Source organism: Calonectris borealis, chromosome 1, assembly GCF_964195595.1.
Source record: "Calonectris borealis chromosome 1, bCalBor7.hap1.2, whole genome shotgun sequence".
NCBI classification, from domain to species: Eukaryota; Metazoa; Chordata; class Aves; order Procellariiformes; family Procellariidae; genus Calonectris; species Calonectris borealis.
The window spans coordinates 218789223-218813274 of record NC_134312.1 but is presented as its reverse complement, the minus strand read 5'-3'; the positions used below and the strand labels follow the sequence as shown (position 1 = coordinate 218813274).

The window sequence follows — 24052 nt, the reverse complement described above, 5'->3', positions numbered from 1 at the left end:
TATCTTAATTAGATAGCTATGGGCAGAGTAATAGGCTTGGCTCAGAATATGTTCTCCAGGCACATTTTCAGGGCTGTTTGAAGATGAATTCTAGCTTCTCTGAGAGAGGGTACATCAAGGGCACTTGAGCAGAAGATGGTAAGCTTTGGTGCTGGCCATTGCATGCCATTGCTTTGGAATATTTCTCACTGTAGTCAATGAAGAGAAAAAAAAAATCGGTCACATGGCTTGATTTCAGTATGTACTTTGCACAAAATTTGACATAGCCCTTTCCTAGGGAAGTGGCATTTTAAATGGAAGAAGGTAATATTAGAAGAAAATGTGAGAGTGGAAACACTGGCTGTTGTGTAAAGGAGAATGGGTAAAAAGTGCGCCTTTAGGAATTGTTTGGAGGAAAATCTGGGTTTTTTTTTGTGCAAGGAAAAGTAGTCTTCAAAGTAGGAGTCAGCATGGCAAAAACAGGAGCAGGTGGAAGATGTAGGGTAGAGAGGGGGTCTGGGGTAGGACAGAGGAGGACAACTGGAGTGGAGATGATGATGTGGCAGAGCTGCTGAGAGCAACCTGGAGTAGTTTTGAAAGAGAACATGTATTTATTAGAGTTGATGAAGAAGTTCAAGAGTACCATGACACATTAGAAAGTTAGGAAACGGCATTACAAAAAATGGGGAAACTCCACACTTTCTAGTTACTAAATAATTAATAACGGATAATTTCTGGCCTGCTCAGTGACCTGACCTGATTGCAAGAAATTAAATGTGTGGGGTAAGGACTAGAGTGCTATTAGGCATGGTCTTTGCTATGACTGGCCAGTAGTGGAAGAGTAGATGATTAAAGTCCTTTGCAAAAGCTGTTACAGAGCTGGAAGAAAGCTTTTTATTTTTCTCTAATATTAGTAAGAATTTTTTTATCCATCTGCAGTATTCAAGAAGGCGAAGTACTTGAGTGGAGGAGGTCCCCTATGATCTCTTTAAGAACTGGTGGGTATTACTCTAAATTTTGACTAGCTTTTTCACTGGCATTCCTACTGCAATATCTGTGTCTCTCTGTGTGGCAAAGGGAATCAAGTGATGAAAAATTAAGTCTATGGTGACAGAAATTGCTAATGACTTCCAAAGGAAGGAGGGATTGGGACTGCTTTAAACAAGTGCTTAATAGACCCTAGTGAAAGAAATGTTGACTTAATTTGTTTTTAATTGCTTTAAAGATTATTTAAACGTGAGTTTGTTATTGAAAAGATAAGTAATTAAAGTCCTTGAAAAATTGTGGTGAACTTTGGAAACACCTTTATGGAAAAGCAGTTACCTATCTTAAAATTATTTTTATTGCTACCTAATCTGTATGAATAGCTCAATTAATTACTTGATTAAGTGTAGTTCAGTGCAGGGGTGCTGCTCAGATATGTCACCAAGTGTATGCTTTGGGTATGATGGAAGACAAAAGATCTGATAAATAGTCAGTTGTTGCTTTGGGAAACTTCAGGGATAAGTAGGAAAAAAAAAAAAATCACTTTTGTGAATCACTTTTTTGACCAGAACTCCTTCTCCCAAGACATACGGGGCAGCAGAACTGGTTGTAGTTTCTAGAGACAAAAGGGTTGCTACTAAAATTATTTGGTCAAGACAAAGCTTATACTGGTAAACCAATGATTTCATCGATGTAGCTTAGCTGTTTTTTCAAATGGAAATAACTGCAGCAAGAAGCCTCTTTGTCAATACAACAGTCTGCAAATTGATTTTTGGTCATGTTTTTGCGGTCATGAGGACAGTGGAGAAAAGATCACAACTCTGCCTTGTGTAGCTATATTAGCAAAACATCATGAAGAGATCAAGGTCTATTCTTAACGTGTAATTTTGTTTTGGAGTTTGACTACAAGCCGTTAGTTGGTTTTACTGGACAGGAAAAAGTATGGATAAAACCATCAGAAGTGGTGAGAGAGGTATGTGCAGGTCTTGTTCTATTGTTTTCTCTCACTGTCCCTAAATAGAGCATTCTGCTTGACAAATAAACGTCTTCTTTTGGAAAGCATGTCTGTCTTTGCTGGAAACATCTGCTTTTCTCCCAAGAGACAAGCCTCCACTGGGAAACTTCATCCAACATCCTTTGGGCTTGTTAAAGGAGCATCAATGAAAACCAGATTCTAAAACCTAATCATAGAATGGTTTGGGTTGGAAAGGACCTTCAAAGATCATCTAGTCCCACCCCCATGTGATGGGCAGGGACATCTTTCAGTAAATCAGGTTGCTAGATCAGGAGATTCCAAGGGTGGAGATTGCACCTCCTCTCTGGGCGCCACTTCCACTGCCGCTTAACCCCCAGTATGAACTTTTTTCTACCTTACACCCAGCTGGAATTCTCCTTCCTGCCACTTGTCCCGGTTGCCTCACTGTGCACCTCGAAGAGTCTGGCTTCGTCTTCTCTGAAGGTACTTGCAGGCACCAAGGAGGACCCCCAAAGCCTTCTCTTCTCCAGGCTGACCAAACCCACCTCCTGCAGCCTTTCTTCATGTGCTCCTGCCACCTGACCATCTTGATGGCTCTCCATTGGAGACTCTCTTTTATTGGGGACCCCAGTACTGCTGGTTTCCAAGAGCTGGTATTTCAGATGAAGCTTCAAAAGTACCAAACCAAGGGGAATAATAACTTCCCATGCCGTAAAACCCAGGATGTGGTTGGCCTTCACTGTTGCAAGGGCACGCTGACTCACAGGCCAGTTCTTATCTGCCAGGAAGCCAGGTCCTTTCCTGTAGAGCTGCTCCCCACCGCATGCTCTTGCATGGGATTACTCCATCCCAGGTGAGGGACTCTGCAATTGCCTTTGCTGAACCTCCATGAGTTTCCTGTTAGCCCATTTCTCCAGCGTTACAAGATCCCTCCAAATGTTAACAATTCTTCTAGTTTGTCGTTAATTTGGTATGCTTTGTGAACTTCATAAAAAAGTTTTCTATCCTGTCTACAAAGTTGTTGAGAAAGCTGTTAAAAAGTATTGGTCCCATTATCATCCCTGAGGGGTGCCACACGCAACCAGCCACCAGCCGGACTTTCAGCCACGGGCAACCACCTTTTCAGTCTGACAGGCCAGCCAATTTGCCATGCATCTTGTAGCCAAATTGGGGAGCTATGAAGGGAATGGATTACAAGGATATAATGGTGGGAGATCATGTGGAGATGGTGCAGTGGTAGGAGACCATGTGGAAAATCTTGCTAAAGCCGAGGTAAGTGCCACCCACTGCGCTCTCATCATACGCAGAGCTGGTCATCCCCCTGCCAGAGGCAATCGGGGTGTGATTGCTGTCATCCTTCAAATCAGATATCAAAAGGCCTTGCACTGATATTGGCCACCTTCCTCAGCATCCTGGGATGTGTCCTGTCTGGTCCTGGGGACTTATTTAATTAGTCCTTAATTTAGTCCTCTATCCTCTGTTGAGGGTAGCACCTGTCTCCCCAAACTCTGCTACTAGGCAGTGTATTGAGCCTAATTATTCTGATAGAGTTTGGAAATTTAAGAAAAACCATCTTCAAAGACAGACGGTATAAATTGAAGTAGATTAATAAACCAGACTAGAACATAATGCCATTTTCTGTTCTAAACATAATAAAGTGAAAATCAAGAATGAGTGCATTTATCTCCAGTGTATATTCTTCTGGACTACAAAATGTAGCAGATGTGGTATATAGCAACATTTCTTTGTAAACTGGCATGTTTGAAAGACTGGCCTTATAAGAATTAGTCTTTTTTAAATAGATGTAAATATAAAAGCAAACCAGATCTCACTCCGTTTGTTTAAGCCTCTCTCATCTGCTGATGTGAGTTCAGATTAGAGTGGCTGACTTAAATATCCACCCTGCCGCTGTGTCGGCTCCCAGCTCTGCACCTGAATCCTCTCCGGCGTTGGAATCCAGAGCTCAAGAGCAGCAGGGAGCTGAGCCACACAGGCAAAACGCTGCTGATATTTCGGTAGCAATTGTCCTTTTACCAATCTTTGACTCTAAAAGCAACCCGTCCAGTTTTCCAGTGGATTAGACTTTTTTTTTTTAATCAGTAATTGGCGAGTAAGTAAAAATGGGGATGGGATTTGCTGCTTTTCCTAATCTCGCTCTGCCCTTCTAGCCTTGATATGGCGCCCTTCAAACAGGAAGGTGATTCTAACAATATAGTGGAAGAAATGATGTAAAAGGGAGGTGTGGCCAGGGGTGATACTCAGCAGATGAATATTGGTGTTAGTCACTTGTCTTTCTTGCAAGCCGAGACAACAGGATGTTCCTGGAGGAAGGATGATGCCCAGCTTTGCCAGTTTTAATGACTTCCGCACTTTTCTTACATCTCTAGTTCACACTTACATCCTGTATGTACAAAAAAAAAAAGGTGGCTCTGTGTGATATTTAATACTCTTGAGTTTAAAGAACCCTTTAATTTCAGAAGCTCGTTGCACGCCTTGAGATGATGAGTCGTTTTGTACCTTGACTTTGAGTTTTCATGGATGTGCATGACATTGCTGGTGAAGCGTGGTGCGTGGGAGGAGTCCCTCTTCACCCTCATCTTCCAAAAACTCTCTCTCCCCTCTAGACTGGCCAAAGTCATCGCCGGTGATCCCCAACCTGCCTCCACCAGCCGGACAGGACAAGTGTCAGGGATGGGTCTTTGCTTGCCCAGCTCTTGGCAGGAGCAAGCTTGGGAGGTGCAAGCAGTCCTGGTAGCCTTTTTCTCCTGAGCACCACCAACGTGCTGCAGTGTTTGGGGAGACCAGGGGTAAATTTCTGCTTGTGCTGTCCTTTTTGCTCAGTGTAAATTCTCTTGGCTGCGCCTTGTATTTTCTTCCTTCGGGGTGAAGCTTTTTTCTTGGGAGTTTCACTCCTCCTCTGCTGCCTGTTCCCATTGCTGGGCTCCCTTAACTGTGCTGGTACAACTCTCTGAGAGGCCATATGGTGAACCAGCTCAGTGAGCAGCAAAAAAGGTTATTTTTAACCCAGATCAGTTTACTAATCTGGTTCACTGTGCAGCTCCGTAGCAGTCGTGTTGGTACAAAGGCAACTGGCAATTTTTGAGGGGAGGAAAGACGGGAAGGCGCTTCCAGCCAGTAATGTCCTTGCGGTTTCCTGCCATGGTTTCTGCCTTCCAAAATTATTTCTTTCCATGCCTTTATTTCCTGCTAGGTATTTGCACAGATGTTTTGGCTTCCAATTCCTCCAGGTGGATCTCATGTGATTTTTTTTTTGCCAATACCTCTGGTTTCTCAGGGTTTGTTTTTTGTTTGTTTTTTTTTTTTAATGTGCCCTGAGAAGAACTGAACTCCGCTCCATTCTGGATAATCTGTATATATTCATTAACATTTTTCCCTATTCTTCCTTAATTTAGATACTAAATGTGTTAGACTCTGTGACAAATATCTCTGGAATCCTCTTTATGGTATCTCCTTATGCCCAACTCAATACCACACCCTTTATTATTGCCTTTAAGTTATAGTCCTTTAATTATACTCACTGTGTGAGTAAAGGTGTCTGAATTAACTTTCAGAATGAAGCACTGTCAATGCTTTTCCTAATGTCCAAATAGATTATCTGCCATGTTCTCATTAATCCCTCTTTTGTAATGCTGTGAAGGCTTGTGTTAGAATGTTTTTCTCAGATTTTATTTTATTTATATAGAGGTAAAGGTCAAACAAGGCTGCTATTGCTGTAAGGTTTACTTTTATTTTTAAGACAATGGCTGCATATTTTTTTTAATACTGAAACTTTCCTATTTTTCCTTTTGAAGGTTGAGTGTTGTCAGTAGTGCAGTAAATTGTTTCCTTCAATTAATATTAATCTTACATAATTAAACTGTTTTCTTTTGCCTACAAAGTAATTTGTGACTTAGCAACCTCTAAGTGTCTTAGAATATATATAGAATATGTAATTTATAGAATTAGAATCTATAAACTGCACAAGAGAGAATAACTAATCCCAAATCAATACTTAAGAACCGGTTTTGAAAAATTGATGAAAACAGGAAGTAAATAACTTCAACATCTACTTTTGAAGAATTTTTCCTGCTGGAATTAGAAACATGTTTGTTATAAAGACAAGCCCAATGTACAAGGCTATGCAAGCTCAATGTCAGCCCTCCTTGCTGCCCCAAGGGATGTTTATTCTCTAATCTCAGTCAATTTAATTTTATTTATTGGAGCCCAGAACATCCCTTTCCATTTTACTGGGTTTGGATACTCAGAGGGTTAAACACAAAACGCTGTGGAACAGGATTTAAGGGAAGGTTCCTGGCTCCAGTCAAGCATCATTAGACCTTGTCCAGTTGGATTTTAGCTCCTAATGTTTTTCTCTTCCTTCAAAAATCCCAGTCTCAGTGAATGTCCTGATGGATGGCTGTGCAATTCAGGGGACTCAAGCGGTATGGAAGGTTTTTGAGACGGAAAATTGGCTCATGAGGAAAGTTTTGCAGTGCTGTCCAACTGAATAAAGTTATTTTCTCAGTGGAGAATGCTGTATTTTTGCTCTCCAGCATGTCAGACACTTAGTGAATGTTTTTCTCTTCATTTGATAAGTAGTTGTGGAGTGTATTTTTAAATTAATTATGCTAACACTATTTTATCATAACAATCTGCAATCTACCGAGGCAGGTTTTTAATCACCATGTTCTAATTAATTCTTGATTTATTTTATAATCCGTGTATCCAACTCCTACCGCTGGAGTCCAGTTTTATAGAAAGAAGAACAAAAGTAATGGATAAAAAAGGGAAATTATAGAAGAATAATTGTAATAAGATCATCATAATGGTGTAGGTACTAAAACAAAAGCAGCAAACTAAATTTTGGTCATAGGAGGGGAGGATAGAATTAAAATGAAAAATATTGTTTCACCGCTTGAAATACCACACGTAGTTGATGAAGATATTAGGGAACAAGTTTTCTCACTAAGTAGCTACAGTAGTCTTATAAGGAAATGTTAAGGGATTTAAACTTCTTCACACAAAGAAGAAAGTAGGAGGGGAGGCAGGACTTCATTATGGAGTCGGCTGCAGGAACCCTGTTAGGTTTCTTTGCTCAACTTGATAGAGGTAAATTGCTTTAAAAGCTAGAGCACGTAATCTAATAATTAGGAAATTAGAAGTTAATGGGAAACTTACGCAAAATGTATTCTACGTGAATTAACGAATTTATTCGGCAAGTTGGGGCAACTTTGGCTCTAGAGAAGGAGTTGACAGGGGTTGGTAGGAAGTCAAACGGAGTAAGCAGGAGCTGGAAGAGTCTTGACTCTCAACCGAGATGGTTTTCTGCTTGCAGTTGCAAAAACCTGGTGTTCAAGCAAAGAAGGCAAAAATCTGTGAAGACTGGAGAGAGAAGGTTTAGCAACATCCTGTACCTCTAAAAAACCCAAACAGGACAAACCCCTCACCACCAGGAAACAAGCACCTCCCAAACTTGATAAGGCATCCAAGTATCTTCTTCATACATCTCAGCTGTCTGTGGCTGGCAGTGCCCCTGCCCGTAGAGGGGGGTGCCTGGTGGGTGGGTGGGTGGATGAGGACAGTTCCAGCATCTCTTCTAGACTCTCTAATACCCAGATCATAACTTTAAAATAAAAAGAGCAATAATACTTGCCAAGCATGAAAGACTTTTCTAGCTAGTGAATATTTCTCCTTTTCTTCTTTCCGTATTTCATTTCAGGAAAAACGCTAATTTTTTCAGGCAGTCCTACCTACGTTAACGTTGTCAGCTCAATAACTGGGGGAGCTGGTGCTCTACCTTTGCTAAAGGAGGTGGATTCCAGTTTTCCATCGCTGTTCGCCTTGCCTGAGCTTGCTGGTGTGAGATCAGCATTTGGCTTCCCATGGTACCAAGGGATGATGGCGATACCTCCGTCAGCTCTGAAACTGAGCCTGCTGGGGTGGCAGGAGTGGGAAGAGGAAACCTCGGGATCGGCAGGGTTGTTTTTTCTGTATTCTTGAAGTCTTTTCTCCCTACGCCCTTTTCTTTCTTGATTTTTTTAATAGGTGGAGCAATAAGCCTGATTTAGACCTAGAGAGAACCAGGAAAAAAAGAATATTAACACTGACGAGGAGACCCCCCTTCTTCCCTAATGCTCTTCCCCAAGGAAGCAGTAATAGTATTTACTTGATAGGGACTTGTGTGCTGGGTAACTGCTCCTTTTGGTTTCTAGATGCTTCACGTGAAAGCTCCAGCTAGCTCTTCAGGGAGTGGCACATAGTTTCTTCAGGTGGGTACTGAAGGACTTTTAACATGTTGCCCAGCATTTTTAGATGGGTAATTAAAAATGCCGCGTTACAATTTAAATGTCCACCCTAGATATGTTGTATGCCTGCTGGTCTTCAGCACTAAAATTAGTTTATTCCCTTTCCTTGCTTTTTTATTTTTTTGTTCATCTACAGAGAAGCAAGCTTTTCTCTTCCCTTTCTACCTTCTCCTGTCCTGCATGGAGGTGACTTCTGCAGATTTAGTCAGCTTTCCGCAAGAAGCTGAGGTTTCTCCGGCTGCTGCTTCTCTCCTGCTGGTTTCAGAGAAGCAAGGTTTGCTGGTAGAACTGCACCAGCACACTGTACGGGAGGGCTTTGGTGGCATCGTGGGGTTAGTCATAGGATCGTAGAACAGTTTGGGTTAGAAGGGACCTTTGAAGGCCATCTAGTCCAACCTCCCTGCCGTGGCCAGGGACGTCTTCCACTAGATCAGGTTGCTCAGAGCCCCGTCCAACCTGACCTTGAATGTTCCCAGGGATGGGGCATCTGCCACCTCTCTGGGCAACCTGTGCCAGTGTCTCACCACCCTCATTGTAAAACAGTTCTTCCTTATATCTAGATCACACTCTTGATGAGTGTGACCCAGATCATGCTCTTGATGAAGCTCGTCGTGCCAGCAGAGCTTCCCAATGTTGTGCTATTTCCCTCATGCACTGAAGTTAAGAGAAAGATCCACGTGAAACTAGCTTTCTTTTGTGTTTGTACTCATTTGAATGATTTCTCTTAAATTCTGACCATTTGCAACTGGTTTTTGAATGGTGAAGGGTGCAGTGATGTGTGTGTGTAGGCAGATGGATAGCCTCCATCTCTGTGCAGCTCACCATAGCTTCTCCCTGCTGCAGTAGCAGCATCCAGTTATTATGAACTTAATCGTTTTGACTTCTGGTCAAGAAAAAACAGAAAAGGACCAAAAAATCCTCCCCAAAAGGGTGATTCTACTGACTGTCTGTGTGGCAGCACAATACAAGAAGGTATTGATGTTGTTGCAGCTAAAGAAAAATCCCACCGACAAGGTTAATGGGAGGTGGGTACAGTACTTCTCTCTGTCTCTTTAGCAGCTAGAACGAACAAAAAGGTGAACTTTCTGATAATCCCCCGGCATTCAAGGTTGCTGCAGTACTGTCCTCCTGCTAAATTGAGGTGGTGCCTGGAAACCCTCACGTATTCAGCACACGCGGCGGTGTTGGACACGTACGGGGAGCCTTTAGTATTTGCTAAGCAGAGCTTATTGACTTCCTTGGCTGTACAAGTGTAAAGATGTAAAAATGTTCCAAAACTTGGACTTGAAACAAATTTCGCTATCAAACTGGCTCTGCTAAATGAAATAGTAATGGCAAAGGCATGGAGATTCGGGATGTAAAAGCAGCGGAAAGAAGGATCGTTGATCCCATGGTTGATGCTGAGCCTGGGGTAGCTGGCAAGGCGTGCTTTTCAGAAAATTGCTAACGGGTGGAGGAGGACTTGGGGGAGGTGGTTTTCTCCACCATTTGCTTGGACCCAGATTATTTTCTGCTTCTTTCTTGCCACAAAAGGAGTCATTTGTTTAATTTTACAAAATGTTACTGAAGCTGTTCGAAGTGAAACTGCAGCCCACGTCTTCTTGATAAATGACTGTGTGTATTCCTGGAAGGAAGTTAAAATGGGGCTGTGTTATATTTGGTACCTCCTGAAGCACTGAGACTACTTTGAGTACAGAATGTGCTCAAAGAGAGATTAATTTGCCACTGTAGAGCTTGATGTGATGAGATTTGTCAAGTCGTCGTTTCTGCTGGAATTCACTTACGCTTTCCTCTCTCTCCTAAAGATGTTTGCTTATATATTTTAGAGTTACGTTTTTGAACTGGGGGACCATAAAGGCAAGTCAAAAAGCCTAAAACCAGGATTAAATGCCAAGCAATGAATATGCTTATTATAAGGTGGAAATACAAAAGTCAAGCACCTGTACAACAGGTGGAAATACTACTGAGCCGTTTCCCTGCATGCGCTCACGCTCTTGGTAGCAACAGCGTTGGGATTATCTGGACGTTTGAGCATCAGCAGGTGGGTTTTGACTTCTCTCCAAGGATGCCATCTCAGATGATATGGTGGTGGTTTCCTGCAGTAGGCGATTCCGCGAACTTCTGTAAAAATGAAGATTTACACCCCCCCCCCCCCCCCCCCCCGTTCACTTCCAATTTCATGCTGTTTTATTTGCTGGGCTTGAAGGGCCTCTTGGTGTAATGCTGCAGGGAAAGGTGGGATGGATCGGCACTCCCAAAGAAACTTTCAGTTGTTTTACTGGATTCGACGTTTTCTGCGTCCTGTTTTCTCCCCGAGAGTGTTTTTTGAGTGAATGTAAACTAATACTGGATCAGTGGTTAGAAGCAATGAAAAAATATTTAATGTAAACCTTTTGGTACTGGGTTGATTAAAATAAACAACTGTTATAAGGAGCACTGGTCCTGGTTTGTGAACAGTAGGTTTTCTGTTCCTCTGTATAATGCATAAAGCATGTGGAGCTGCTTGAGAGCTTTTTTTGTGTGCTGTACTTTATTTTGAGGTATTTCGTTTTCAGTTCTCTGAGCTTTGGTGTCAGCTGGGAAGGGAGGGTGTAGGAGTAATGTGTAAAACTTTGTTTGGCCTGTTTAGTCCCAAGTCCTGACAAATAGCTAGTTATCAAGTATTTAAATGAAAGCTTGAACTTTGTTTTCTTCCTTTTGAAAGCTGGGAAGATCCTAGTTCTGATTTCATGCGCTCCTGATGCTGTTTGTTTCTAGTTTCTATGCAATTCTTCAGCAGAGCGTAGGCAAAGCATAGTTGATGTAGACTGTGCGAGACACTCCGTGTGAGTATTCCACCCAAAGTCACTGAGCTGTAGCTTACAGCTGCGGAAAGATTTCGTGTCTTGATTTGAAGGTGCAAATGTTGAATTTCCGCTGTCTTTCTCCCTATACCTCTGGTGATGGAAAAATGTATCCTTGGTATTTTTAGGGGAAGGCAAATTGAGATATTTGTTTGTAAGAGAGGTGCACTAAATATGCATATCTTTCTGTTTAGCGACAGCAGGTAGGAAATGTGAGTGGCAGACCATTCACATCACGCTGTCTTTTTGCGACTGCTGGTCTTGTAGCCAGCTCCCATATCCCTTCCCTCTCCTCCTCTTACCCTGCATCTCCATTGCTCCTCCTTTTCTGACTGCATTTCTTACATCTACCCATTCCTCCTTTTGCCCCGGTGGAGATAAAGACCACTCTTTGCTAGAAAGAGCCGTGTTTTCTGTCCGACAGGTTTGCCTCACGGGTCTCTCTCTTTCTCTCTGTTGGTTGCTGCTGCAGAGTTGTGGAATGCTGTGAAGACTCACTGCCCTGCAGCCGTAGGCAGACTCCTCTCCGGATTATCTCCATCCGAAGGAAGCTCGTATCCAAGAGGTATCAATTCATGTTTTACCTGTGACCTCGAATTGTAGCGCTTGAGTTTAGATACTCCTCCAAACACCTTTTTCCCTACTCCCTCCACAGGTGGATGCCACAGAGATTGCAAGTGTTGATTAAAAAGTGTTGGTGTTTGGTATGGGTTGGACCCTTCTTTATATTAAATGAACTTTGGTACAGGATTGCATTACATTTTAAACTAACCAGATAATTTCTGGGTCAAGAAATGCATAAATTGAAGCTCCAGCAACACTGTATGTCTAGCGTATTTTATTGTGTTGATTTATAAAGTTAATAAACCTAAGGTAATCAGCAGACTGGAGTAGAACACACAGTAGGTATGTGCTGCTCCTATAAATAATTGTGAGAGTTAGGGTTTTTTTAGTGTTTATTAGTCTTAATATCTTCTTAGTAAATAATTTATAAAAGAAGGCAAAAAGTACTTCTTGTGTTCGCTAGCTGGGTTAAAATCAGTGGGCTGGCAAAGGCATGATTCCTGGTATAAATTTCTGTCATTTGCCTGTATACAGGCAAATTATTTTCTAATAGTTTATGTTGCAGCCTTTCCTAAAAGAAAGCTAGAAACATTTTTTTAAAATGTAAACATTGCAGTGTAATGTGGTCTATAAATTGGTTGGGGCAGGTTCTACCTTAACTATTTGTTTTTGTATATGGTGCCTAGCATTACGAGACCTGAACAGGTCAAGCCCTCTAGGCTATATGTTATAATAGTGGTATAATATGATATACAGCTAGCTATTAAATATGAACATACCACTTTAGGAAATCTCTGTGCTGCACACAGTTACGGGCTGGAAAGTATGCTGGGCAAATGTCACTTTATGCCTGCCCTGTGCTTAAATTTTCCCCTAGGTATTCACACTTGGTTGTTGCTGCAGAGAAGACACTGGGGTGGCTGAAGTGTCAGTCTGACCCAATCCAGCTGTTCTTGTATGGAAAAAACAGGTTGACTTTTCCCCGCCCCCCTCTTTTATATGTTTTGCTGCTTGCCTAGTAACATGAACTTTAAATGTCAGGATACCACTGAGTGTTCTGCTCCCACTCAAGTCAGATTTGCTGAAAACCAGATGCAGACAGACAACAACAGTGCTGACGGGTGCTCTCTACTCTTGGATCCACCGCACTGCACTGGGATCGAACATTTAGGCATGCTGTGACCCTTATCCTCCCGATATTTTAGCACGCAGAAGCACTCCATCCTTGTTTTGGGAACAACCTGCCCTGGTAAGATGCCTGCTCTTTGGGTACGGACAAAACCAGTCTGTTGTTTCTGCCTCATCCCACCCTCAGCAACTCAACCTGTCTGGTGGAATGTGACAGAAAGTACCAAGCATTTCAGAAAAGCTTTGCTTCGTGCTTGCTTGTGCCAGTCTTAAAGCAACAATGATGGGCCCCTTTCCATGTCTCTCTTCCCCTTTTTATTGAATATCATGCTAGAAAAAAGGATAAAGGAAAAAAAGGGGACTTTGATGCTGTTCCTGTCCCCTTTTTCTGCGCACTGCCCCACATATCTCCAAGTTGAAGCAATAGTAGGAGACACAGTTGGGGCTATGCTGCTTTTTCTGGACCTGAAACAGAGGTCCAGGGCTGCAAAAGGAAGAGAGGCAAAGCCAAGGGTGTGCATTTGATGGGTTGTGAAGTAGAGAGAAGGCAGAGGTGGGGGCTGACTTGCTCAGACTGGAGAATTGGGACTGGCCTTGATGGAAGATCTGGAAGACAAGATGTTTTTTCAAATGAGAATATGTTGTTAAGTGTCGGCTTTGCATGAGAAAGAGAGCTACTGGTCCAAGGGGCTCCTGGTCCAATTCAGCTCCAGATTAAGAAACTTAAGTTTAAGCTTTATGTGTGGTAGGTGTCTGAGCTCCCAGCCTGGTCCCTGGAGATCTCGAGAGTGGAATTGATGGAGCCTGGGGAGATTTGGCTGAGTAGCTGCTGGTTGTCTTCTTCAAGCTGATCGGAGTAGCTCTCCAGGCTGTGACTGCCCTGCTTGGGATCTCCACCAGTCACTTCAGACATTTACTTTTCGGGTGTCTTTATCCTGGATTGAACCTCCCCCTTTTAGATTCATGATGGTAAACAGTGTTCAGAAATCAAAAGGTGGAAGAAATTGAGTTAAACTCTTGAACCTTATAGCAGCCCTCCAGTATCTGAGGGGAGCCTACAAGAAAGCTGGAGAGGGACTTTTTACAAGGGCATGTAGTGGTAGGACAAGAGGTAATGGCTTTAAACTGAAAGAGGGTAGATTTAGATTAGATATCAGGAAGAAATTCTTTATGATGAGGGTGGTGAGGCACTGGAACAAGTTGCCCAGAGAAGTTGTGGATGCCCCATCCCTGGAAGGCCGGGTTGGATGGGACTTTGGGCAACCTGGTCTAGTGGAAGGTGTCCCTGCCCATGGCAGGGGGGTTGGAACTAGATGATCTTTAAGGTCCCTTCCAACCCAAACCATTCCATGATTCTATGACTCTATGAATGTGTGTGTTCACCAGGGTCTGTAGTGACAGGACAATGGGCAACGGTTTTAAATTGAAGGAGAGTAGGTTTAGATTGGACATAGGGAAGAAATGTTTTCCGATGAGGGTGGTGTGACACTGAAAGAGGTTGTCCAGAGAAGCTGTGGATGCCCCATCATTGGAAGTGTTCAAGGTCGGGTTGGAGGGGGCTGTGAACAACCTGATGTAATGGAAGATGTCCCTGCCCATGGCAGAGAGTTGGACTAGATGATCTTCAAAGGTCCCTTCCAACCCAAACCATTCTGTGATTCTATGTAGGTCCCAGGATCCTGTGAGACAACATGGGATTATTTGATGAGTGAAGGGAGATCCTTTTCCCTTGTTTCTGGTGGAGTCAATGATGGTGATATTAAGAACAGTCGTTTATGTTCCCTTCTTTCCTTTGGGTCATGTTTAGAGGAGGGAAATACGTCATATTAGAACATTGTTAATGTTTTAAATGTAGCCTTCTATCTAGTCTGAACATGTTGTGGGTTTGTAGTGTGTGTGTTTGCGTGTGCCCATGACACGTGAACACCCTTCTGAGTTAGGAGCTCGCTGCTCCTCCACACAACTTGCAAAATGTGGGCAGAAGCGTGGCTGTATCTACACTGTAGCAGTGTATGAGCATAAATTGGGGTTCAAGAATATTGCTTATTGCTTCAGAGCTCTTTATTGGGGAGATATTTCAGGCTCACATCCTGAGAGCTGAAGCTAATAGCTGGCGAGAGGACGGCTGAGGCTTTTAGCTTGAGGTTGCTGGTTTTCTGATTCAGATGGTGGGCTTGAGGGAAGAAGCAGCTTACTGTTGTCTGTGGGGTGTATGGGTTTGGTTGTGAGGGCAGGTCAGAGGGCCCATGTTTTCCACCATACCACATCACTGAATCTCTGCTGAGTGTGTGACACGCTTGGGCATTTCCTAAGGATGCTCTTGCAGCAAGCGGGAACGGCTGCCTTGAGAGCAGAACCCTCCAATGTGTTTCTTCTGCTCTTCTTGCTTTTGGTTTTACCCAGCAACCTCTTGCCATATATTGGAAGAAGCAGGAAAGTGGACATTCTCGGTCCATAGTGGGGAACGTAGGTACTCTTTTTTCTCTTAAGCTGTGTCTCCTTCGTCTTTACACACAGCCTGAGAGTCATGGAGCAGCAAGGCTCTCTTAAACGTACCTCAACTGAGACTGTTCCAAGTCCCACACGGTGTTGGATGTTGGTCAGATTCCCTTTCTTCCCTCTCTCCCACGCCAGTCACAAATATCATAGGATTTGGAAGGCTTTAGAATCTGGAATTACTTTGCCTGTCCTTGCTTCACTTCCCGAGAAGACTTTTGTTCCTTTGTGAACATGACTACAATGAAAGGAAAGGACCCCCCCCCGCCCCGTGATGTACCTAAATATGCTGTAACATATCACATAGGGAAACTCCTTCCCTGCGTAAGGTGACGAATTTATAAAGATAAATGACCCCGCATTTCATCCTAAGTAACATTCGTGCAAATGCTTCTCTTAGTCGGGTCTACTCCCTTAAAAAAATCCTCTTTTAATGTTTTTGCCTCAGTATTTCACGGCGGTCAGAGTCACCAGCGAATCACACACCCGTGAATGTGACTGCGGGTCCCCAAGCTGGGCTGTGTCACCTCCCATATCCACTGCAGCTCTCCAGGTCAAACCTGCGGTGTCCTTTGCCTGTCTGTGGTGCCTGATGGATGCTGTGCCACCGGGATGCATTGTAATCGAGTGTCAGGATAGGAACATCACCCTGAACATCCCACGATGATTAGTTTGGGGTGTAGAGGAATTATTTTATTGACGGCTTCATGATTCTTTATAGCTCAATACTGCTGGTATACAGTAATTGTTAAAGGAATAAGGAGTGAGGCATTGTTAGGAAGATGACATTTCCCATAACAAGGCAAAAAAATCAACTGTCAAAAACTGATTTAAAAACAAAGGAAGATTTTAATAAGATTTATGGACATCATCAGCAGAGAGGATCTCTGACATCAGACTTTTCAAGATGCTCTGGACTGACTTTCTACTTTTGATCTATGAATTTATATGCATATCAAAGTGTGCCGTAGATATTGCCCTGAGGTATGTGGAAAGTGCCCCAAAATACTTTTCCTCTGTCTACTCAGCCAGAAGGACGCAGTTAGGGTCTCTTTCCTTTCTCTGAGCCTAGGATGTGAGCCATATCTACATCTCTTCTTAAAAAAAAAATGTATGTATCTTAAAAGCTTTGTGGCCTTGACTTCTTTTTGGACTGAGGTTTACCATGTGGGTATCTTTCTGTAGCCCTGTGATAGCTGCTTCTCTTAGACGCCAGACTGATGTCCAGCAGATTTGCAAAGTGAAAGTCCCAACCGGCTGCTGCATGGAGAGCAAAATGGATTTCAGAAACAACACAAAAATGGAGATCTGTGTTTCCTGACGAGGGGAAGAAGCAAAACCCTAATGAGAACTCTTCAAATGATGCATCTAAACGAGTGCAGCACCCTACGGAGAAACTGCGGAAGTGGGCGATGGTAGGAGATCTACTTGAGGACCAATTTTCTATTCCTGCCGAAGAAGTGCAATAGCGCGCTCAGTTCTTGCAGTCTCTGTGACTGAGACGAGATTGTAGGGAAACATCCAGTATGTTCCCTACACCTTTCTGCAGCGCCTGCCCGCAGCGTTTGCTCCACATTTCTGCTCTCACAAAAGCCGTGCTGGAAGCAATGGCCTTTCTTTCGGATGTATAATTTACCACCTCTTCCCGGTGTGCCAGCCTTGTTTGTATTGATAAATGAATGTTCTCGGTGTACAGCCTGCAGATAATTCTGCTCGTCGAGTACAATGCTGCTAAATATACCTGTTTCTGATTAAGTGCATTTGAATTAGTGAGTTTGGTTAATAAGCTACACCTTTCACAGATTCTTTTGTTAACTCATAAAAGCTGCGTGTTCTGATTTATAGTGCCAAAAGGGGTAAACTGACATTAAAAGCATTAATTAGTCTTGGTTGACTGCACAAAGAATAGAGTTGGTGTGCTCCAGCTTTTGATTTAGCCCTTTGTGGGCCTTTGATTTTTGCCTAAGCTTGTTAAAAGGTCTGTATCTCTGTTTTTTTTTGTGCTAGATTGTATAATTAGAGTTTAGTGTGAAATACAGTGATCGGGCTTGAAGAGCAAAAGCCCTGGACAATTATAAGCAATAAAGTTATAAAGCAGTTGGCCAGAACTTTACATATATTTCAATAGAGAAATCTTCTTTTTAACATGTGGATGTGATAACTTGATATTGTTAGATTTGCAGTAACAATATCCAGAGGATTTGTTGTAAGCTGTGGGCACCCTTGGTCAACCTCGGAAAGGATATATTCTCAAGAGCCTTGGATTTGCCCATTGTGCGGTACCTCAACAGCACGTGAGCGTAATAGAAATTTTGTAAACTGCATCGCAGATAGTACTGGTGTTTTTTGTTTTCCACTACATCTTCACCCATTTCGTACAAGCTAATAGGAAAAAAAAATCCAGACCTTGCAGCATTGCCTGGGTTTTATACTTGGAATTCTTACATGATAACATTTATGAGAGTATTTCAGTATATGGTAGTTTCTGTAGCACCCAATTCTACCCATCTATTCTCCACACAAAAGTTTGAAAATTAATTGAAATGCAAATTGTAGGCTAAGTTGTTTTTTTAATAGACCTTCCATAATTATGCTTGACTGCAAGAAAACAATACCACTGGTATAATTTTGATAATTGCCTCTGGTTTGTTTGTGAATTAAGATTTCCCTCTGTCCGTATAAAGTTTCCTTCTGTCTTAGATATGTATCACATTACCTGCTCTATGAAAAGAATGTTGGGCTGGGTTTCCATCCAAACTTGCTAATGCTTGTGATTAAAGAGCCAACAGTTGCCCGGTGTGGCACCTCCAACACTGCCTTCATTTCCTCTCTACGATAGTATGTATTTATTATAACAGTTGGCTGTGGGCACGTGTGATGTTGCTAACGGTGACCCACTGTAGAAATGTTTTTTAAGCATGTAAATATCCAGCTGATCCAGAAGATTTTGAATCCTTAGACGAGGGAGAATGGTGCAATACATCGGAAGCTCCTCGGCTTAACAAAAAGCCTTCTTTGGTTTCCTGAATATTTTATATGTGTATAGTGACATACTGATGTCTTCTATTGTAATTTGTATTTTAAAAGATGTTTGTGCTGTGAAGACGTCTGCCGTTCTTTGTAGGCCAGTTCAAGGTTTGGCAGCTTTGAAAGCATAATAACGTATGCTTTTCCCTTCTCTCACCATTAATTATGTCAGTAGAAACCCAATACCAACTGGAGACCTTCTCTGCAGGTAGATGTTAATGATGGCTTTATTAGAGGGTATCACGGGTCGCTGCTGCAGAGATCCTCCCAGCTTCTGCTGGGTTAGGACACAGTGAGAGCTGTCATCTCTCTCCAGATACCCTCGTGCTCGGCTCCTAAACCTGTGGTGTACCCTTCAAAATGTGTCCACGTGCTGCCTTTGGCCCCACGGCCGAAAGCTGCCGGGCTATGACCACGCTTTGCTGTCAAGGTGCTGCCTTTTTCCAACCCTATGGAAAATTCCCTTCTGTTTTAAATAACCAAGTTTCAATAAGTGAAGGTAGAAAGGGACCTCTGATTTTTGGCATTTTAGCAAAGTTGTAAGGCAATGCTAGGGTAGGTTTGGAGATTTTCTATCATCTTCCTCTTGTTCAGAGTCTTTGCTTGAATCCATTTATGAATGGAAATGGAAATGAAAATAGAAAGCCATTGCAAAGAGTTGTGATTATTGTGATTATCATTCTGCCTGGCCCAATAAAGGATTGAGGTATAAATAAACCTGTATTATTTGTTAAATGACAAATTAGGATTGTCTTTCTCTTTTTTTTTTTTTTTTGGCAAGTTTTAATTTAAAAATCGTTAAATTGCTGAACGTTTAATCAAGTGTCAAATTTTGGGTAGCCGGTACTACGTCATGGTTTTCCAGGTTCTTTATGGAGATAATATGACAAAACAGATGATGCATGCGGGTCCCCAGAAGCTCTGCATTGCCGTGTCCTCTGCAGCAGGACGATGGTTTGCACCTCTCAGTGAGACTAATGATGAGACCTGGTACTAAAGCTTCCGCTTGTGCTTAGGGGGGATTTTTGTGTTTGCTCAGAGACGGATGCAAAAAGAAGCATTTTCAGAAGAGGATGTGGTAATTAAAATAAAAACCGTGGCCTGCCCAAGTACGTACCTGTGTTAGTGCTGGCAGGTGCATGTGCTGCTTCACCACCAAATTACTCTTTGTTCCTGAAGGATTTTTGCTAACAGTTGCCTGCTGAGTATCATCCTCTTGCTCATTATCATCATTGTTCCCTCTTGCTCGGACTTTTTCTTTCATAATATAAACAATTTCTAATGGTTCCTTCCTTCTCTGATATCAAATAATGGCAAAAGAGAAAATTAGTAATATCTGAAGACTTACTTGTCATGAGGCAGGCTGAGTTTTGTAATAAAAACGATTGCTTCTTGCCTGCTCAGTTAGACATTAATGATAATTTGTCATCTCTGCAATATTTGCTTTTCGGAAAGAGTTTAAAGCATATGCTTCTGCTTCAGATATTAAGTCTGCTCATGATTATTAGGGTAAGACAAGGCATGTGGTACGCTATGGGGACAGTCCTGAGAAATTTCCCCTTTCCTGGGAAGCTAGAGTAGAAGAGGTGAACTAGGAATTTGGTCTCATTTATTTGAGTTTGGGGAAAAGCCGGTCTTTAACAGGGATGGGGGGAACATGGTAAGTCAGAAGAGGACTGTGCAGGCAGGGCGGGTAGGATGTGGGCAGAAGAACAGCAAGGAGGTCCTAGGATTGAGTCTTGGCAGGAAGATGCTTTTATTTTCATAAGCCTTGTAAACATTGCTAACCTAATTTCTTCAAATATATTACAGACCTAGGTGGTGGGGAAGGCAGAGCAATTCTGCAGGGAGTTTAGTTTTAGATTCATTTAGAATCGGGAGTTAGACTTAAAACAATGATTAGGGTTTAACCATTTCTTTTCAAAACCTGATATCCTAGAGAAATTGAGCTTATGCCTTACACTCTCTGTGTGAGCATTTCCATTCTGCAAACTTTGGAAGTCTGATAAGGGAAGGAGAAGTCTCGGAGATGATTAAATTCTTCTAGGTCTCATGAAAATACTGCAAGTTAAAGGAAGAAGTCTTTCTGTAAGTGAGTAAAGTGGCAACATGTATTCACACACAAGGTGCCAGAAAATCTTCAGTGATCTGATAAATGCCCTGTCACGGGAGCAGCTTTGTTTTGAGTTTCCACTTGACCAAAGTCAATCGACGTGAGAAACAACTCCGTGGGAAACCAATGTTGAAGGAGTTCCTTGTTTTCTGTTTTCTTTGGGAGGTTTTTTGTGTCATTGCATCATTTCATCATATATCTCAAGCTTTTTTTCTCTAGGGAAAAAGGCAAAAGGATATTTTGAGTGATGAGGTAAGATTATGAGAGTTAGGAGTGGGGTAGTTGCATGTCATTTCAGAAGTGTTATATCTATTCAAAATACACTCTCCAAGAAACCTTAAAATAGGCATTACTCTTTCCTTTCCTGCAAAAACCCAAACTGAGACCTGCTGCTTGGCAGTTTGTCCAGTTGTCTTCAGGAAAGGGTAGTGGAAACAGAATTTCCAGAATTGTCTTTAATGGGTTTAATTAGAGTGGTGAAGGGATTAGGGAGGACTGGAGGCAGGATTAGGAAGCTGTTGAAACAGGTCTTAGACAACGTAGAGAGAGGGGAACTCTCTCTACCTTGCTTTTGTTTTTAGTGGGGGTTTATTTACTTATTTATTCGAATTAAAACCATTTGGAAAAATTTGGTAGTGCGTTTATACCCTAGAAGAAATGCTATGCATGTGTTTGAATGGCTAAATACAGAAAATGAAACATCTGGGAATCCAACTATGCACCTTGAGAGGTGATGGTGGTTGTAGAGGACTTTGGAGTATAGAGTTGTAAACATCCTCTGCATATTCAGGGATACGGAAACTGCCTTTAAACTGCATTTTTAGCAAAACTTGGTTCCTAACAGCAACACAGACCTAAAATAACAAATATCTTTAGCAGCACACAGATATTTAAGAGCTGGTTCTTCCCTCACTTACCTGTCAGTTTGTTTAGGCTCCAAGTTTGTTTCTCCTGCTGCAGTTGATAACATCATTAGCGCTTGAAGCAGGGTAAAGAATGCGGCTCCTTGATCCGGTGCAGTCGCTGTTGATACTCCTGCGTGGAGAAGAAGCAAAATGCTTCGGGCCCAAGCTCAGGTTCTGACAGGTAAAAACATTTCCATTTGCTTGAAAGAGCTGCATGCCCTTCTGTCTTCCCCGAACGCATCTGAGTCCTTGGGGCAGTGAGTTGCCGGCGTCTGCGTTGTTTGGTGGAGAGATTTTTGGGTAAGAATGAAAGCCTTTGAGCTTCTATTTTGTTTTTCACTCTCAGTCAGCACATCCTTAGAAATAAGTCCGGTGTGTTGGGACCACTGGTGCGCAGGGCATCGTACCGTGTGCCGGTACAGCCAGGAAAGCGTGAGCCCATCATCTCCTTACGGTCGCAGCCTGAGGATGGTTATTCACAGCTACCACAAATGTTTCGGTCTTTGACTTGCCGTCATTTGTTTTCCTTCCCCACTTGAAGGAAGTGGTTCTTTCCAGTACGAGAAGCATTAAATTGACTCAACTACTTTGTTTGCTGAAGTAGCACTTTGAAGTGAATCTTTGAAGTTTCTTATACGATCTGGAATTCGATTAGACCACTTTTACCCAGCAGTCTCATAGCAGGGATTTTATTTGGGAGAATGTCGCTAGCTATTTCAGCTCCAAGAAGTGTAAGCAGCCCTTCCTTCAATTTTAAGGCTATTACCTGCTCAGATAGTGCAGTAATTGAGGGAGTGGAATCATACCGATGCCTAATAAAAACAAGTTCAAGCTTTAGTGGAATCGATTCAAATACAGGAGAGGCCCTCTTTCTTGAAAACTTTATATGAAGTCCACTCTGTCTGTCTTCCAGAGCTTTGTGCTTAGATTGCTGTTTTCAAGCTGAGATGTTGAATAACCTAATAATGCCAGGTATACAAAATATTTAGCTGTTTTTTTAGAAAACATACATTTTTTTAATATAAGGGGAAGGAAGGAAGGAGAAGGCACCTTTTAGTTCTGCTTATTTTGATCCCAACTCGCACGGTTTTCAACATTCACTTTTAATACTTGACTTGTGCTTGAGCGTGCAGACGTTATGGGGTCATCCGTGGTATCAGCAGAATCTCGCTGGTCAGCTTTTCGAAGCATGTCTCTAGCGCTGAGTCTCAAACTGGAAAGGTAATCCCCTCTGGAGTCTTGACCTACTCTCAAAATTACTTTCTCCTGCTCTTTTGAGCCTTTGGGTTCTATTCCAATGTTTTTTTCCTCTTCATCAAGACAGCTTGCTTAATTGCTGTGACTGCTAGGCAGAAATCTTACTCTCCTGTCTTACAGACCTCCTTTTCTTCAGTTCCTTCATAATAAAGTAGTTTCTGGAACAGGGCCAGGCCTTTAGCCCAAAGTGTCTTCTAGCTTTCATATCAAACGATTTCTGTCCTAATCCCTCTTCCCAAAGACAAAGACGTCGGCACTGTCTAGACATTGGCGTTCGAAAGATTTTATTTGCTTTTTCCCATGTGTTAATGCAAGGCTGAGGGTTCCCTTTTTCTCCTTTTCATCCCACATAATAGTCCCCAAAGTTTCCCAATCTACCATTGCTCGATGGATGAAATCTCGCATACAATTTGGGACAGAAACGTACAATTTGGGAGTGGATGGTCTGTGCCCCTTTGGAGCAGGGTCAGTGAAACAAGATGTGATGAGTTCTGGCTGGTGGTCCTCGTGGTGTACGGACCAACTGTTTGTTATTTAAAATATCTTTTTTTTTTCATATCAAATGCTGTATTCAGTCACAAGATATTACACAACAGCTGCCAGCTCTTCTTAACCTTTTATGCTTCTTTAATGGCTTACTGAATGCAACAGCCTTTCCTTGGGTCCACGTTGTACAGCGTTTCAGTGGGGGAGTGGATCCTTACAAGCTACAGATTTTGAGTAGGAAAAGCTAACAACGTTGCTGGTCTCCCGGTCCTTTGAAATTTTCCTTCTACTAATGGCAGGTTTTGACCTTTTTTTTCTTTGGCAGTGTTCTGCTGGGAAGTTTAGCTAATGAGAGATCATTAGGATCCTATTTACCCTTGGATGTGGTCTAGTTATGTAATGAAGAGGAGGTCAGGTACAAAAATGGGAAAACTGAAGACAAATTGGTAGAGAGCAAAAGCTGCCTTAAGAATACTGTCACAAATTCTTTTTGCCCAATGTTCTCCCTCATTTTGCAGGTGGATTCCTTATGTATATTTATTTTCCATTTTTTATGTTGAAGTGTGGAAATAGTGGTCTCCACTTCAACCAGAACAGCCGCTGCACTCTCTTGCGGATGTGAAAGGCTTTTCCCAGTTTATCAACCTCCCTGAGGAACTACACGTTGGATCCGTGAAGGTGCTGGCCATGGCTGGCTCGAATCTGCAAATAAGTGAGATGCTGCTCTGAGAGGAAGAAATGTAAATAGGTGAATTAGAAGTTGAAAGGCTGCAGTTGGAGGCAGTAACAATGTAAATGGGAGAAAACCAAACAAACTTGAGGCCGTCTTGGCACTGCAGCGTGTGCCTTTTGCTTGTCTGTAGATGAGGCCCTTAGGGACATGGTGTAGTGGGCATGGTGTGTTGGGTTGACGGTTGGACGTGATGATCTTAGAGGTCTTTTCCAACCTTAATGATTCTGTGATTCTATGATTCTTTCTGGATGTCGCA

The 24052-nt window shown here is 42.4% G+C and overlaps 1 protein-coding gene across 20 annotated transcripts in view; it reads left to right on the top strand.

The window, feature by feature from the left end:
- FAM168A (family with sequence similarity 168 member A) overlaps positions 1 to 24052 on the top strand; it is a 208890-nt gene that overhangs the window by 43880 nt on the left and 140958 nt on the right. For 10 of the 20 annotated variants that reach the window (XM_075140376.1, XM_075140379.1, XM_075140392.1 and 7 more), the window contains one exon: positions 11560 to 11652. The exons of 5 other annotated variants lie outside the window; for them this stretch is intronic. In XM_075140376.1, coding sequence (XP_074996477.1) covers positions 11560 to 11652 — 93 coding nt within the window. Of the gene's footprint in view, positions 1 to 8156; positions 8209 to 11499; positions 11653 to 11742; positions 11792 to 12528; positions 12622 to 24052 lie in introns of those variants that run through there. 5 more of the 20 variants (XM_075140389.1, XM_075140386.1, XM_075140388.1 and 2 more) reach the window with 5 other exon arrangements.